The 18,129-nt window shown below is 41.8% G+C and overlaps 1 protein-coding gene across 12 annotated transcripts in view; it reads right to left on the bottom strand.

Moving 5' to 3' along the window:
* The window catches only part of NLGN4X (neuroligin 4 X-linked), a 361,845-nt gene that overhangs the window by 13,267 nt on the left and 330,449 nt on the right, over positions 1-18,129 (bottom strand). For all 12 annotated transcript variants that reach the window (XR_013374957.1, XM_077889032.1, XM_077889033.1 and 9 more), the window contains 2 exons: positions 11,805-11,990; positions 7,542-8,331 (listed from right to left, as the gene is read on the bottom strand). Coding sequence is in view for 11 of the 12 variants with exons in the window: in XM_077889032.1 (XP_077745158.1) it covers positions 7,542-8,331; positions 11,805-11,990 (976 nt within the window). In the remaining variant the exon portion in view is untranslated. The remainder of the gene's footprint in view (positions 1-7,541; positions 8,332-11,804; positions 11,991-18,129) is intronic.

The following is an 18,129-nucleotide window of genomic DNA, read 5'->3' as shown; positions in this document are numbered from 1 at the left end:
ACACTCGGTGCCAGAAATTGAGGGTTTCTGTAGATGTTAAGTGTGCCGGGCCACCTTTGAACCCAAGAATTGTCTTATTATTCACGTAAGTGGGCCCAGGTAGGATAGAGAATCATGACCATTAAAGGATAATCCACAAAAGATTGTACTTTAAACATCCTTACCCCCGACTTTTTTAATATAACAACTTCCCAAAATATCACATTATTTATCCTATTTGTTTTTAGGATTGGTAGAGCCAAGTGTAAAGACAAACTCCATCTTCGTGTTTATTTGTTTTGAAAATTTTGAGCTTATGCACAGTGAAATGTCACCTAGTGGATGGTACTCAACATTTAGGCATCATGTACAGGCCAGACGAACTGGGACTTGCACACCCAGATCTACTGCCCTGGGTGCTGAAACTTCTACTTTCCAGGCAACAACTTCCTGGCAGCACGTACAAAGTTACCAAAGCCACCACCTACCAGCTCACATGCCAGAAGACTGTAGGAGCAGAAAGCTCTACGTCGAGATCCCAAGTGCACATACATGACCATGCGATGCGCACGATGCAAACATATAGTAACCACCAGTGCAGTGTTTGCTGAAGGAAGGATTTTTGCCCTCAGTCTGAGGCTGTCAAAATCATTTCCCTGCATTATGCTCTGCAACCCTCCCTCTTTACAGCTGTGAAATCCTGGGCAAACTGTTAGGCCTCTCTTGGCCTGTCTTCATCTATAGATGGGGTGAGAATATTGGGATTAGAAGTCAGTGATGGAGGTTAAATGACCCCTGCAAAGTGTAGGGCAAATAGGGAGAGCTTAATAAATATTATCCCCTTCTGCCAATATGTAAAGTAGAATATCTAAAACTGGCTTCGGGAGAGAGGACTATAAAGTAATATACTGTAATACCCATGGCACATCTAGTATATAGTGCATGCCATGGGAAGGTACACTGTATACCACGCTATATACGGTACACTGTGCTCTGTACGTAGGATTTACTGTACGCACAGTATGTATGGTTTATTACATTTGTATATTGCATATTATAAATCATAGCACATGCACTTTGTTATATATTGTCCATAGTATACGTTGTATAGAGCTCTACTGTAAACCACAGTATATCTGGTATACTACGTCTGTATATTGCATACATCACACGTCATGGCACACGCAATCCATACGGTCTATAGCATACGTTGTATAAAACTCTACTGTATACCACAGTATATCTGGTATACTACGTCTGTATATTGCATACATCACACGTCATGGCACACACAATCCAAACGGTCTATAGCATACGTTGTATAAAACTCTACTGTGTACCGCAGTATATCTGGTATAGTACGTCTGTATATTGCATACATCACACGTCATGGCACACGCAATCCATACGGTCTATAGCATACGTTGTATAAAACTCTACTGTGTACCGCAGTGTATCTGGTATACTATGTATATTGCATACATCACACATCATGTCACACGCAATCCATACTGTCTACAGTATACGTTGTATAAAACTCTACTGTATACCACAGTATATCTGGTATATGTATACATTGTACACATTATAAATCATAGCATATATAATATATACCATCTATAATATACATTGGATAAAACTCTATACCACAGTATATGTGGTATACTGTATTTGCATATTATATATGTTATCAATCATAGCATATGCAGTATATTATATAATGTCTATAGTACCCGTTGTATAAAAGTATACCTTATACCACAGTGTATTATATGCTGTGTATAGTATATACTGTATACTATAGTATATAGTATGTTGTGTATAGTATCCCAGCATCCCAGCATATATAGTATGTTGTGTATAGTATACATTGAATAAAATTATACTTATACCACAATATATTATATATTATATATAGTGTGTTGTACACCACAGCATACACATAGTAGTGCATGTAGCATATATTCTATACCACAGTATACATGGAATATTGCATATTATATATAATATATACTCTATAAAAGTACACTGTATAGTATATTCCATATGAAAATATATCGTATACCATAATATACACTGCATAAAATGTCCTGTATCTCTATATATGATATATACATATATATATAACACATAAGAAAAAAATAAATTTTACCTGTTAACTGAATACACACTAACTGCAGTGATTTTATTTTACTAATGGGTCAAGGAAATAAAACATAAAATTATAGGTCCTAGAGCCATGAGTTTTCTTAATCATGTGTTCATTTATAAGCGTTAACATATTTGAAAATAAACTGTTTATCTCTTATTTAAAAAATCTTACGTTTCATAAAAATGTTGGCTTCAACATAGCACCTCATGCTTCTTTTATTCTAGTCTTCTGGAATAAATTTGTGAAAGAATTCCTGTTTAACTGGAATCTGCCATGGAAATATTTGTCATCAATTGTTATTGTTCTAAAAGCAAGGAAAGGTGGTAAGGATTCCTGCTATTTTTCCATTGATCTGATTTCACTGAATTGGTTCTATTAGCTGTGTGGACCTTTTATTAAGCAGAGGGCATCTAGGAAAGAGAGTGTTCTGTTCATGTTGGATATTGGACTATTTTTGATGAAATTCGGTGTGCATTTGAAAGGTAAAGAAACACATTTATTTTGTTCTCAAAGAATAGAGCAGAGGATTTTGAAAATCCAGATAAGTAAGCTTTAGGCTGATACAATCTATCTATTAAAGTTCTTGGAGATGCACAGTCAGAAGCCTTAACCCAAGATAAACTCACAGAGCTTATGAAAGTCCATCATTTTTCTTGTCAAACACTCCAAAGACAGCAAGACCCCTGAGTGCAATATCAGTGTCTTGTTTCCTAGACTTGACTTCCGCATGCAGCATGTTTTAATTTCCATGAGTAAAATTAAAGATCATAATGATTAAGGAGAGAAAGAAACGGATGTGTCTTCCCTGCCTTGTAAAAACCCCAATGCGTATCTGCATCCACATTCCCCAGCACCTGAAACACACATTTTCACCTGTCACAATTTATTTGAGGCATCATTTTGGCATTGGACAGTCAAGTGCATTTCTAAGCTCTTGTGATCCATTTTATTTGCTAGAGTTAGGCACTGTGGGTTCTTTAGAAAATATCAGTACACTTTCTGAGAGGGTCCTTTTGGTGGTATAAGATCCTCCTTACACCTACCATAAGGTACTAGCTGACTATTTGTTGTTAGACCTCTAAGAAGACTACCCTAGGCACCAAGAAAATGTGTTCAATGACACATCCCCACCTGCACACCAGGTAGAGATGTTCATTCATTCAGCTTAAAATGCTTCCTGGCGATAAACGTCATTTGAACACCAGACATGGGCTACAGATCTCCCTAAGTCACCGCCCTAAGAGCCTCTTGCTTTTTGCAAAGGTTGAGTACCAATTCCCCATAGGATACCAACAAAATCCAAAGTCACGGCGTCTGATGCAGACTTACACTAACATCCTGAGAACGATCAAATCATTGAAATCTCTGTTGGCTGCATCTGCCGTGCCAGAGCTATCTTTCCATTCTCTCAACTCTAATACCATTGAAGTTAGCATCATGGACAATGCAGCATTTGGTTGGGCAGAGTGCTGCTTGTTGCAATGTGTTCTATTGAGACCACGCATTCCTTGGTGCGGCCTTTATTGGCACTTCTTCCCACAAAGAGCTCAAACCAAATCACTGTTTGATCCATGGATTCTATGGACCAGTTGGGTCTCGTATTCCCAAAGAGATTTTCGATGACACATGTTAATTCTTCCTATAATTTATTTTATAAGTTTTACTTTTTCCTTGATGTTACTTCCCTCTTATTAAAACTTTCCACATCAGCTTTATTTGTAGACTAGTACTTCATGTCTGCCCTGTGTTTTTTGTTAGGTTTTGGTTTGGGTTTTTTGTTTGTTTTTGTTTTGTTTTGTTTTGTTTTGTTTTGTTTTCCAGCATTGTTTTGGGTGCGACTTCTAGCCTGGATCATGGAAACAGCCTCCTAGCTAGGAAGAAGTCTCCTCCCTCCCTCTTACATGCCTATTCCCAACCTTACTTTTCTGTGATCAACAACAAAGTTGGCTACCGTGTAATATATATGTTTAAACCTAGACATAAGGTCACAGCTGTTGAGCTCTGGGTTGTACAAAAGAAGCACGGGTGTACACTTGCCTTGCCTGCTGCATGAGCGATAAGGACACCAGTGTGCTGCCTGAAAGGTACGGAAGATTGGAGGCAACACCAATGATAATGGAGATGCATGTCCTGATGCCATGTACTCCTCTCTCTGTAGCAACGTGCTGTGATAGGGGGATGGCGAGATACTCTTATAACGCAGCTCCTGCTTCTCTAGTGCTTACAGGGGGCAGTTGATGGTCCTCTGGGTATTCCATCATGGTCTGTGTATCATGGCCTGAGTCCAGAGTTCAGCACCGCCCCTCACACAGTTGCATCAGACATGGTTTATCCTATGCTGTTCCCTTATAGGCACCATTTTGGCTCATCTTCCTCCGCACCACTGAAGTGGTCTCCCGGGGACAAGGAAATACTCCCCTACCCAGGACTTACTGCATCCCTGCCCGACTTAAGTAAAGAACTAGCAATCGCCTCTTAAGACTTTGCCATATATTGACAAACACCTCAATGGGTGGACTGCGTATCCACTCAAGCCTCCGTTTTCTTGCTAAACCCGTGGCTATGGAAATGTTCTCACCTACTGACACTGCAAAATGGTACTCTGCATTTCACGTTGGAGGAAGTTCTTCCTCTAACAATGATTTCTATCATTTCAATGACCTTTCCAGATGAATGAAGGAAACTCACTGCATTAATATCCCCAAGTCTTATTTCAGCTGTGATCCGCATGCACTGCAGAAGCAAAAATCAGCTCCTGTTTGGATCCAGCCCAGATCCTTTAGACCGACATCCAAAGCTCCCCATCGTCTCTTTCTCATTCGCTTGGCGAGAGCTTGACTCTCACTCAAGTTCTAGACTCCACTCAGAGGAGAGCTGTTCTTCTCAGCTCTTCTGTTCACTCTTTCTCCATGTGTTCTATCTGCTTTAGCACCTTCATCAAAGCCAAAAGCACCCTGAGCACCTCCCACGAGTGGCCACATGCGTGTCTTAGGCCAGTGCTGAATCCCAGGCTGCTTTACAGCTCCGTGTCTATGCTCCCCATATGTGAGGCATGAACTACAGGCATGAGGCACAGAGATCTTAGGAACCAAAGTTAGGGCATGGAAAAGCCCTCAATACCAAAATGTTGCAGTATTTTTAATCCTGGCTCAGTCTTTGATAGGTCTTGGTGAAAATGTCCATTTGGCGCTAGGAGCTCTTTCCCATTGCGTGACACTAATTAATTTCCTTTATCTTTTCTCTTTCTTTTTTAAACCTCACGAGATCATCAGCCTCAGAGCCTTTGGCAAGGCAAGAGGAGCTAATGAGAATTTAATGGCTTTGTTTGGATTTTACCATGTTTTTTAATGGTTCAGTTACACTGGTGATGAATGAGAGTAGCTTCCCATTTAAGAAAATCATATGAACTTCATTCCCAAACACATTAAGGGAAGAAAGTATGTGGTTTTAACTAAGGTAAGTAACAATGAAGTGTTTAGATATTAGGTAAAGAGTGCTATGTGTGGGTGCCAGTGTAGCGAATGGGCATGACCATCATTTGGGAAATGGCCGTGTGAGTCTTTCTGCTTCAAGAATGTGACACTTTGCTAGAAAAGGTACCACGTATCTGAGTTCAAAGACACAACTGGGCTGATGGGTTGAACTGTTCCCCCCTCAACCAAATATAGGCTGAAGGGCTAACCTCTAGTCCCTCGGGATGTGACCTTATTTGAAAATAGGCTCATTGCAGATGGAATCAGTGAAGATAGGATGGAGCAGGTTGGACTTCTACGCCATTATGACCAATGTCCTAATAAGAAGATGGCCATCTAAAGACAGAGACACGTAGGGAGACCGCCACGGATGCAGATGCAGGAACTGGAGCGATGTAGCTAGAAGCAAGCAACGCCAAAGGGAGCCCGCCACCCAGAAGGAGCCAGGAAGGAGCACAAAACCTTCCCCCAGAGGTTTTAGAGGGAGCTGGGTTCTGTCAACACCCTCATTCTGGACTTCTAGCGTCCAAACTGTGCGACAATAAATGTCTGTGGTTTTAATCCACACCGTTTGTGGCACACAGTTACAGCAGCCCTAGGAATATTATAATAATATAATAAACAAGGATTATGTAAAAATACTTGTTGACTTGCCCCAGTTGTCTCCTTATCTGTACATTCTCTCTCGTCCATGTGAGCCTTTCTCAGACCAAAGTCATAAAATCTGGCAGTTCAATGTGGGTATCCACACAGTACACGTGGCACTCTATAAGGGCGCCATACTTCCCCTAAGACCACAAAATATTCTGAAGCCAGTTGCCACCCAATCAATGTTGGGAATCAATGTAAAGAATGATACCGGCTAGAGCCCTAACTAAGCATGGGAGCCCTCGGCATCCCCACGTCCTGTCTCTACAGGTGCGTGGGAGTCAGGCAGTGCTGGGCTGTCACAGCCGGGGGTGCCTCATTCCGACTCCTGGCATGTCCCGGGGAGGCTTACCAACCCTCGGCACTGTGGGCATCTGTGATTTATTCACCAACCCTCGGAGCTGTGGGCATCTCTAATTTCAATTCAGCGCAAGAGGCTCAAGGTTAATGACAGAGTTACACGCAGGTAGAACAGAATGATAGCTCATTAATTTCCACAATTACGCCATTAGACAAGAGAAAAACAAAAAGATGCTGTGATGTTTGCAGCTGTCTGAAATGTTGGGGAGTCTCTTATTGTTTGCAGGGATGCTGCTCAATAGGACATGGGTGGGACCTGTTGTATGTGTGGCTCTTGTATATTTCCTACTATATTTGGCCAACAAATTTCCCCTTTGAGGTATATTATATATATATATATTTATATACACGCACATATATATGAAATATGTGTTTATTTATGAAATAAACATGTGTGACAAATTTAAATGAATGAGTATATTTGTAAATATATTTAGGAATAAATCCGATAAGTGTAGAGAAACCCTATACATTCATACATATGTATGTGTGAATATACAGTATATACACACATGCATAGTGCTTGTTAGATATATTATGAGATCGATTTTATCCTCTTGGCTACACAATAAGCACAATTTGCCACGTGGCACGTGGGTTTTGATAACTCTACAATTTATCAAAGAAGACAAGGTCCTAAGTCGACTTGAAATTCTGGGACCAGCATCCAGTAGAGTTGCCGTATATGTCTCAACCCTGAAGCAGCAGGTGGGAAGCAGACTTTTTAGTAATGCAACTAGCACGGGAGTAAAAATCTGGCGATGCAAAGCAATTGAGGCATGAGGACAAACGAGGCCCCCCCTGTCACCGTGCGTGTGAGTGTGTGCATGCCAGCATGTTCTGCGGCACTGACTCATGGGAGCAACACTCGTACGGAGGGATCGGACACACTAGAAGAGCGATAAGAAGCCCACGTGGGAAGCACATACCCAGTTTTGGCGAAGTTGGTCCAGTAGGTCATGACCACCGCGCTGAGCATGACGTCGTTCTTGGAGAAGTTACAGCTGAAGAGTTCAGTAGGGCCGATCATGGGGATCCCAAAAACATAGGGCACTTCGTCGCCATGGGCTGAGTCCGCCCAGCTGGGCTTCATTTCACTTTGGCAGTGGTGGTAGAAGGCGTAGAAATAAGTGGGAGAGCCATACTGAGCGTGCAGGTCGGCGGTGGCCACCGCAGGGGCCACCCACTGGTGGTCAGTGAACAGAGCCACCAGGGTTTTCCGACGCGTTTCCGGGTTTTCCTTGTCAGCCCAGTCCGTGTACATGAACTTGATGGTCTCCCGCAACGTGTCTTTCCCCTCTGGGTAGCCGTAAAGGTTGTCCACAAAGTTGGACACGGAGAAGTCGAAGTCGTTGGGCGTCACGCCGTCCTCGTTGTCCACGATGCCATCGACAAACTTGAGGCCCTCCCCCTGGTTGACGCCGAGCATGATGTCATAATTCAGGAACTCGCCCTGCTCCATCAGGATCTGAGGGTCATCCGGGATGACATCGCCGTCGATGACGGGGCCGAAGGAAATGTGGTACGTGGCCGGGGTGATGGTCTGCTGAATGAGCTCCTTATAGTTCTTATTCCGAAGACACTCCACCATGTCCGTGGTATCCAGCATGTTGCAGCCGACCTTATCTGCCAATATCCGAGTGTACTTGGCAGGCTGGTAGTTCACTGCCCAGCTGGACAGGGCGGTCCCGCTCTGGATGATCGCCTTCTGGAACAGACCTGCAGGTGCAAAGTTGTAGACATGCAAATGAAAACCCGAAAGACAGAAAAGCAGCTTTTACTTAGCAAAGAAGGCTCTGATTGTCTTCCGGCCATGTGAATTTCTGGGTACAGTGGCATTCAGCTCTTTCAGGATTTTTTTTTTTTTTTACTCGTTTCCATCCCTTTCTCTCCCCCTCCCCCTCCTGCTGGACTTTGGTTTTCCGCGATACTCTTCACACACACGCACACACATACACACAGGGTTTAAGAAAATGAAACTGCATTTACAATTTAGCTGCAGTGGTAAAAAAAAAAAAAATCGTGCAATCCATTTATCCTTCCACAATTTCGTGTAGTGTTGGCATCCCCATCCCCACATGCTGTAAATAAAGCCTCTCAGAGTTATCACCTCCCGCATTCCTTAAAAAATACGCTTTGCGCCAAGAAGACGTCAAAGACCGTTTTGCCTCCCTTGCAAAAGCAGGTACCACTTCATTATGGGGGAAAAAGCATCCACTAAAATCAATTCCAGAGTATCAATTCAGACACGTATTTCTATTTCCACCTTCCATATATTAAAGGCATTAAACATTTACAACCAAAACATTAATTAAATTAGCGATTCCTAAAGGAATCCTCACTTGATTGCCCAACTGAAATGTTTGGGTTCCCCCCCCCCACCGACAAATCACTGATCTCGAAATTGCATCAATTCAAAACCCAGACTTTTCTGTCATGCTTCTGCCACATGTTAAAAATGTCTGTTTGGTGAGAAGTGAAAAAAAAGTTGGGCAATTTGATGAGTAAAATTCTGTGTAGCTTACAATTTTGTATCAGATCAGCCTGGTATATGAATGTCAGTAAGTAAAAAAAAAAAAAAAAAAAATTACGCCCTCTCTTTCTCACTACTACAGGACGAGAGATGATGGGGTATAAAATGATAGCATTCGGTTTCTTATCTCTTCCTGACATTTTCTTGAATTCCAGTGTGATGTAGCTCTGATGCCTCGGGAGTTGCTAGAAGAATAATTCATTGGGAGCCCAGAAGTTCATGCCCTGTAGAGTTTTAAGGTCATGCAAGCAATCAAGTGAGGAAAACATGATTGCAATCAGGAAGATGTGATTCTAAAGACTGGAGCGTTGCCCAAAGATGACACACAAGAGAAGATTTTAAATTGACCTGGCCCTGCTCAATGCATCATCAAAGTCATTTGGGGGCCAATCTCCCAAAGCCGATAATGCTCTCGGAGATGCGCGCCTATGGACTTGGGCGTTCGGCTCTCAAGATTAATGTGTTGAAGCTCGGGAAGGAAATGATGTCGATACTTGATCTATCAAACACTTTCATAAGCTAAAACAATGAGAATTAGAAAAGTTTTGCTACAAGTTATGTGGTTTATTTTTTTATCCTCTCACAGTCATTGGCCATGACTGATGTAGGAGGAGGAGGAGTAGTAGTAGTAGTAGTATTGTGTGTGTCGCAAAATATAATTCCCAATAAACCTTGAAAAACTGGACAAAGAAAAATGCCACCCATAATTCATACCATAAAATACAAGTCACCTTAGCATTTTGGTGTCACTCCCACTTTGCTGTTTTGCCCTCAATGCTCTGTTTCGTACAACAGAGTCCAATATATGCTTAACGTTGACACTGGGTTTCCCAGACTCCTGTACACTTCCTCCACTATTCTTGAAGCTAATGACTGTTCCTTTGAGCAAATGCACCTGTTCCTTATAATCTCCTGGTCTTTTGAATCTTGGAGCTTTTCATTTGCTTCTTTGCTGTAATACTGTGGCGAACATCCTCGTGAAAACCTCATTCTCCATGCATGTGCTGATTGTTTTCGTAGACTGTATCGCCACAAGTACAATCCTAAGGCCGACAGTCTGGGTATTTTTGTCATGCTTCCCATATATTGCTGGGTTGTTTTGAAAAACTGCTTTGCAGAGACGTGACCCAGGCACAGCCCTGCCATAGAGCTCGATCATTTCCGATTTGTTGATTTAAGTAATTAATGCTCTTCCTCCGATTAGATTTAGTTTACTGTGTTTGATTAGTATGGAGGCTGGTCCTTACTTGCTCACTTGAGAACTCAGATTGTATCAGTTGGCAAATGGGAAAGTCTAGATATTTTCTGGAATGCTATGGGAATTGATATTACCCATGACCCCTCTAGTTATTCTTTTTTTTTTCATTTTTGTAAAAATGAAGGGTTCCCATAAATGTGAGCCCCTATTTGACCTCTCCTTAGATATTATGAAATGATCTACAACCTTGTCAGCTTCGACTTGATTGATGGTTGCTCATGGTTCCTGCACTGAGCATCTTATTGACAGGTGAATTCTGAATGTCTTTAACTACGCTCATAATCCACATGTCACATCGGTGTGCGCGACTGGTTAGAGTTCCTACTCAAGCTGAACTTTTTTTTTTTTAATTTCCTAAGGCCCCCCGAATACCTTCAGAGGAAATGTGATGGTCTTAACAGAAGATGAAAGGGGAAATGCGATTGATAAGTAAAACAGCACATAGGAGAGGCAATCGGGAATGTCCCAAGAGTTGTTCTGTGCACGGATGTTCGTGAACCCGCAGGGCAAGTCTATTCTGCACAGAAGATCAAGACTACCTCCGTTTTTCCCCGATATTTAATAGCCGGAGGAGAATGAAGGAAAGAGGTTTCAATCGGGGTCTGGGAAGCTTGGGTTCTTTCCTGGCTGTGTTGCTTGCTGTGTGACCCTACACAGTTGTGCAACCTCTCTCAGCGTCCATTTCCTTTCTATAAATGATGGCTTTGAGTAGGTGAGCTTCAAGGTCACCTTCAGTCTACAGTTCACCAATGGACTTGAAGAAGCCACCATGAGTTAGGGTGAATCTGGCTTTTTAAAAATAATTTAATTTTTTTTTAAGCAGGGGGAGTGGCAGAGGGAGAGATTCATAAGTAGACTCCATGCCAGCATACAGCCTGACACAGGGCACGATCACAAGACCCTGAGATCCTGACCTGGGCTGAGATCAAGAGTTGGATGCTTAATGGATGAAGCCACCCATGCAAGCCAGACAAGTGACTTTTAAAAATCACACGGTCAGGGGCCACGTTGTTCACCAAATGTACAAATCTCCAACCGTTAGCCACGTAACTGTCTTCTGTGTTACCTTTCTCAAACTGAGATGAGAAGTTGACCGAATGTAAAGTTGACCAAAATGATAAAATTGAAAATTGACCGAATCGAGTCAGAAAGGCAGGTGCAAACTGCTGGTCTTTCTAACGAGGTCATTTTGTCGCCCTTGTCGCAACCAGCATCATGGTTAACGGGGAAAGACAGGTGACTTAGAAGCACGGGAGTCCACGTCATTTTGGGGACTTTTGGTGGAGGTTGCAAGAGAGACGTAGGGCAACCCCACCACCCGGCACCTCGGATGTGAACTCGATGTGTGTTTGTTTCTCAGCCCTGGGGGGTCGCGCAGCCACGCAGGGATGCCCTTATTACCTTCTGAATAGTGCGACAGGGTCAACAAGCTGACACAAGAAGCCCCCGCGCCCGAGCCGAAGATGGTCACTCGCTTGGGATCCCCGCCAAAGGCCCCGACATTCTCCTCAATCCACCGCAGCGCCTGGATCTGGTCCAGGAGCCCGTAGTTGCCTTTGGCCGCCTGGTCACCGGTACTTAAAAACCCTACAAGAGAACACAGGATATGTTGGGTTGTCATCCATCAAAAAGGACATGCGCATCGCTGGCACTTGAAAACACATCTCCTGGTTTACCCCGTTCGTCCTTGGCTGTTCTCCTTGGAAATGAGAAGGACCACTGGAGAGCCTTTTTCATGGTGGGACGGATTATGTGGTGTAAATCAGTGTTATGATAACTATTGTTTCTGTGCACCCTATGATAAAACGTCTCATCTGTGACTTGGTATGGGGCTCCCATATCTGACACAATCAGCATAAAATATTTATAATATTAAATATATTATATACTTATATATTTAATATAATATAAATATATTAATATTTATTTATTTTTATCATACCAGAGATTATAAATTTTATGGGATGCAACTTATCACTCCTGTGCACACGTTGGTTGCAATGTGAGAAACTCTCCTAAAAGGAGTTTTTCAGGGCATCTCCTAAAAGATGTTTTTGTTTTTTTTTCCTGGGGGAAAATCATGGCATGCATTGGGCTGGGGGAATGTGTTTTTGTCTGGGTTTGAGAGAGTGTGCATGTCTAAACAAAAGCAAGGTGGGGCATTCTGACATTGAATTTGTTACTGATATTTTGATGTAATTCCTTTTAATGTTTATGTTTCAAAGTAAATGATAGACATGATGAGATCCCACTCTTACTTAGCATGCGCCTCTGTCTTTCCCCTATAGGAACGATACTCGAATCTCACAGAAATGCATTAGTCTTTCATCTTAGCCAAATGACAATGCATATTCAAATCACTCCAAGTGTCCCTAAAACAGTATGAACTGGTATGTTTTATTTTAAAAAGATGGAAGATTCTGTAACTGGAGGAACTAGTTACACTCAAAGCATCAAATTCCTAATTCCCCATTAGACGCTGCAAATAAGGCATTTATGAGAGCAAAGGGATCACACCGACATTGGACTCCTTGCCTGTTGCTCTCATGTGGCAAAAAGATCCTGACCTGGAAAAAAAAAAAAAAAAAAAAGGTTTCCCTCTGATGTTTGAAGTCATTTTAGGTACTGCCCTGCTCAAATTCAAAACTACAACTATTTTATAAAGCAGCTGCCAAGGTTAATTTAATACACAAACATTAATCCAGCTTTATATTCCCTCCCATCTTGCAAAAGTCTTCTGACAAAAAAATAATAAAAAAGCAAGTCACAAAAAGTTTTGGGTTGTTTTTAACCATTTTACTTTGTTATTCACCCCTGCCCCCAAACACCCAATTATGATATTTCCCCGTTCCGCTTCTTGTTTGCAAGGGCCACGCCATTCACCTCATTTCAATTACTGCTTATTAAGTTATTAAGTTGCTGAGGCCACCTGCTGCAGTGTTGATGTGAATATAGAGTGATTCAGGCCCTGAAACAACGTGAATCACAACCGATTCCATCAAACCCCATCTCTAAGCAAAGCTGACAGCAATCTAAGGAGCTCTCGAGTGCCGGCTTCTAAAACCTAAAACAAAATAAGTAGAAGATGAAGCGTTATAGCAGCTGAGGGGGCGAGGCTTCCTTCTCTGGGCACCTGAGAAAAATGCAGAGTTGTGAGCTCAGAGGGTATCAGAAATGCAGGGGCTGGTTTAAAAAAAAAAAAAGCAATGGGAAGGCTTTTTCTTTTCTTCTTCTTCTTCTTTTTTTTTTTCCTTTTTGGTTTTTTGTTGTTGTTTTTGGTATTTTTTTTTTTTTTTGGTTCTCCAGTTGCAACGATCAGACCTCACAGTCTCCTGTATCTGCTGCAGACAGATGCAAGACGAAACCTGCAAGGTTGTGCATTTATGGCACGTCCCGCAGATTCAGGCTTCTCCAGCGTTCACAGGGATGGAGCAGAGATTAGCTGTGATTAGTGAGAATGTTCAGACGTTACCAACCCCTCCCTCATTTAATTAGCAATTACTAATTAGCGTTTCATGCCAGCGAATGTTCCCTGGCTCTGGCATTCATCATGCAACCTTTTACACAGTTTCTCATAAAATGCATCGCGCTCTACTTGGGAGAAAAGCCCCTTTCATGCAGCTTTATGTATGAAACGGGCTCCTAATGGCAGTTTGGGTGCCGTATAATAACCATAAGACAAGCCTCTCTTTCCCCATTAAGGAAAGAGGTGATTAATTCCTAAAGGCTCCAGTAATTTTCTGGCAGCACTGCTCTGTCTTTAACACATCCTTCCTCCACCGCCTCTCCCTCTCTGTCAGCTCGCCCAGAATGACCTATTTGCTTATTTTGTTTCCGTGGAGCACCGTGAGGATTTGCAACATACGGTAAATCACCGGCCTTTATTAAATTGGAGCCCCTCCCGAGCAAAACATGTCTGTTGTAACCTCTCAAATGCCAGGCTAATTAATATTCTATACCCTGGCAAATCTTAGCTTTTCTAACAGCCTCCTATTGAAAGGTTTGATCTTTGCGATTCTGAACTCCTTCCAAAAAGTCCTGAGGGAAACAGCTCCTCTATGCATCTCTGAAGTTCAGCAAATGGACGTGGGTTTTTTTTTTTTTTTTTTTTTTGAAGTTGGTGTTTCCATAGTTTCTGCCACAGAATCTTCATTTACTGCAACATCCAGGGACTTTTGTTCCCCCTTCTCTTGTAATTTAAAACAATCACAAGGCAGAGTTTCCACTCAAGGCAGGTACAGAATGAATGCAAGCAATTGTATTTTCTCTGCAAGAGTGTATGCCTTTCCTACTCGGACTGTGGAAAGGTGGGGTTTGCTAGAATCCACGTACAAGATGTGTATGGGTTTTCTCTGGTGGAAGTCTATGAACGTGAGAGCCGTTTGGAAACAGCCAGGCACATCACCAGGGCTCAGCGCTGGTGCTGTCCGGCCGCGGAGGACAGAACTTCCCATATAGGCCGTAGATGAATTAATAGAAGCAGCCCCTTGCTGGCTAGAACCAGAGATCTTGAACAAATGGCCCCTTTCACTGATAAGCACTGTTGGCTGCAAATCCTCTAAGCATTTCAGCAGATGAAACGTTCGGCTTTTTGAGACTTAAGGTCTCTGAAATGAAGGTTGTAAATCAGTCCGCCCCCCACCCCACCCCAACGAGGGGACAATGAGAGAGAGATACAAAACAGACCCTCGAACTCAGACATATAGTCACTAGATTGAGACCAAGATTCATTCTGAGCACAGGAAGGAACAAGAACAATAGCAACAATATATATATATAAAATCTATAAATATAAATATATAAAAATAAATATAAAAAATAAATATTTATACACATACACACAAGAGATATGCTCAGTTGTCGAGCGGTTATTTTAAAATATAGTCCATGAGAAATGGCTAAAAATCGGAAATCACATGTTCTCCCTGCATGTTGAACCCAATGGATATCATATAAAAATGAAGTACTGTACTTGGTCTATCCTGCTGGCGCTAGGATAGAAAGTTTCAGGCTTTTATGATAGGTGACGGCAATCTAAAAGTTTCTTGATCTTCCAAATTGCACGGTAGGGTTTAGAAGGATTCCGCTCACGTGGCTGTCCATGCACTGCAGGTCAACGGTTAGAAGCCTAATGGTGTCAGCTGTGGTTGCCATTTTGTTCAGTTGTAATAGGACTCTACTGGTCCAATCCATATTCTTTTAGGAGATAATTCATTACATAGGCACAGAAGACCTTTTTTTGGTGACTGTGAACCAGAAGGTAACTACTCCGTGAATGCAGAACAATATATCTTATATTTTTTAGAGTGTGTATTCACCTGTAATTGGTAGAACTAGACCCTCAACCGTACTTCTAAAAGAATTCCTGAAATATAATTGAGAGTAAATTAATTCTTGTTGCTTGTATATGTACACATATGTGTATATGTAGGTCATATATGCATATACATATTTCTATAATGTATGTAGGATGTAGAGTGGCTCAGTGGTTTGGCACCTGCCTTCGGCCCAGGGCATGATCCTGGAGTCCCGGGATCGAGTCCTGCATCGGGCTCCCTGCATGGACCCTGCTTCTCCCTCCGCCTCTCTCTCTCTCTCTGTCTCTCAAGAATAAATAAATAAAATCCTTTTTAAAAAAGTATGTGTATAAATAGGTCATTCTGTGAGAGCCTACATGTATATAAATATGTGATGTGTATATAGATACAGAGCAGCATGAGGATTGGCAAATCACTAGCACTTATTAAGTCATAACACCTCACTCCTATATGTGTGTGTGTGTGGAAGCAAAAAGGAATGTTTGCATAAGAATTCTTCGATGAGACATAGAATTTACTTTAGGTCACATAAACGAGCCCAGAAAGAAATGTGTGATAAGAATGAGGGCAGAGGTATAAAATGAAAATCAGCCAAATAAATGCAAATCCATACTCCCTGAGGTTTAGAAGAAATCATTCACTGGCTGCGTTTACTAAAACGTGAAACGTAAGTTTTCCTAGTGGAATCGTGTATGATTTAACAAAAGGGTCTATACCTATACAGGATGGACACAAAGGGAAGAAAAGGTATATATTTCCATTCTGTGAGCCTGATGGGGGAAAGCTCTTGAAATGTAGTGTCTCTATTCGTCGTTTTTAGTATACTTAAAATGACACAAGTCGTAACCTCCTGTATTTAATTATCACATCAAGAGTACACAAGGTCAAAATCTATTTGCAACGTCAGTAGAATAAATCTCAGACAATTATGAAGACATATGATTTCTATGGCACATGTTCCCAGATACAGGGCCTGTTAAGTTGTTTAAGGGATTCCTTCCATTATTTCCATAAAATATACTATATCCCCACACAATATTTTGCAAGGCTGCCCAGGTAGTTTTTAAAGTACATTAGCTGAAATTATATTAAATCACAAACTAAAACCAAACCATTCTGGAGACAAAAATGCAAAATAATAAGCACAGTTTTGTTTATTACACAATACAGATCAAAATGTGAAGGTAATTATTTCATGATTTTCACAGTGACGGAGGTGTGGCGATGACCAACCAGTCTGGAACCAAATCCCCTCTGAGCCAACTTTAGATGCGTTTCCATTTGAAACCCCGTACTGGAACATTCCTCTAGATTTGTGAGACTTGAATTCAATTGGCCGTCAAATGCTTTTGATTTAATTTCTGAAACTGCTCATCCACCTCATCACTCTGCTGGGCCGTCACCTCAATACCCAAGACAAGACCTCCAGTTCACTCCTCTCTCCTGGCTGCTTCCAACCCACTTCCATACCATGAAGATGAAAACCTGAAACCCTTTGACCATGAAATTCTATATCTATAAGGATCCCAAGGATCTTTTGATTTTGATATCTATTGATCCCAAGGATCAATTCTTATTGATTGTAATTTCGAAAATAAGAGATGACAGCAATCTCAGTGTTGATGAATAAAAGATATGTTGCATGAATTCTGTTGGCTGAACCACGTAATGGGAGGATCTTCATTTGTGGAGACACAGAAACACATCTGAGAGCTCTCAAGGGAAAACAATGAGTTGCTGAATACTGGGTCGTATGATCCCATTTTTATTCACGTAATCAAGCGAGGTATAAAATATAAACTCTGGAAGGAAATCTAACATTTAATACTGTTTAATTCTGGGAATGTGATTATAGCTGATTTTCCACGCTTAATTCTAAATATAGAAAAAAATTTCAGTGTGTAGCTCTTCTGTAACAACCACACACACACACACACACACACACACACACACACACACACACGTATGTTTTAAGTCAAATGCCTTAGTGGGACTTGCAGGGCCATTCCTTAGGTGCCATGTCCATATCCCTGACCATGTCCTACATTTGTTCTTTAGCATACGATTAGACTATGTTACTTTTTTGACTGTCCCCTTTAGACCTGGCTTCACTGTTTGCTCACCCAGCGCAGCGCGACCTGTAGACCAACCCCATCCCCCCCTGCCCCAACCCTTGAAGTAAGAATCTGGCATCCTTGTTTTGATCTCCCAATGGGGGTCCCTTCTCAAAAGTGTCCTGATTGCTTCCAATCTCTCAGCTCGGTAAATTTCTTGCAGTGAATTTCTATTACAGAACTTTCCACTCTCTAGGAAGGATACAAGCTTGTCGTTCAGTAGCGGGTTACTGTTTGCACTGGGTTCAGAGTCACTCACCATTGAGTTGGAATCTATGGTGACACCTAGGGCAT

The sequence above is a fragment of the Canis aureus genome, chromosome X (genome assembly GCF_053574225.1).
Source record: "Canis aureus isolate CA01 chromosome X, VMU_Caureus_v.1.0, whole genome shotgun sequence".
Taxonomy (NCBI): Eukaryota; Metazoa; Chordata; class Mammalia; order Carnivora; family Canidae; genus Canis; species Canis aureus.
The sequence above is the reverse complement of the archived record's forward strand: the minus strand, read 5'-3'. Positions and strand labels throughout refer to the sequence as shown.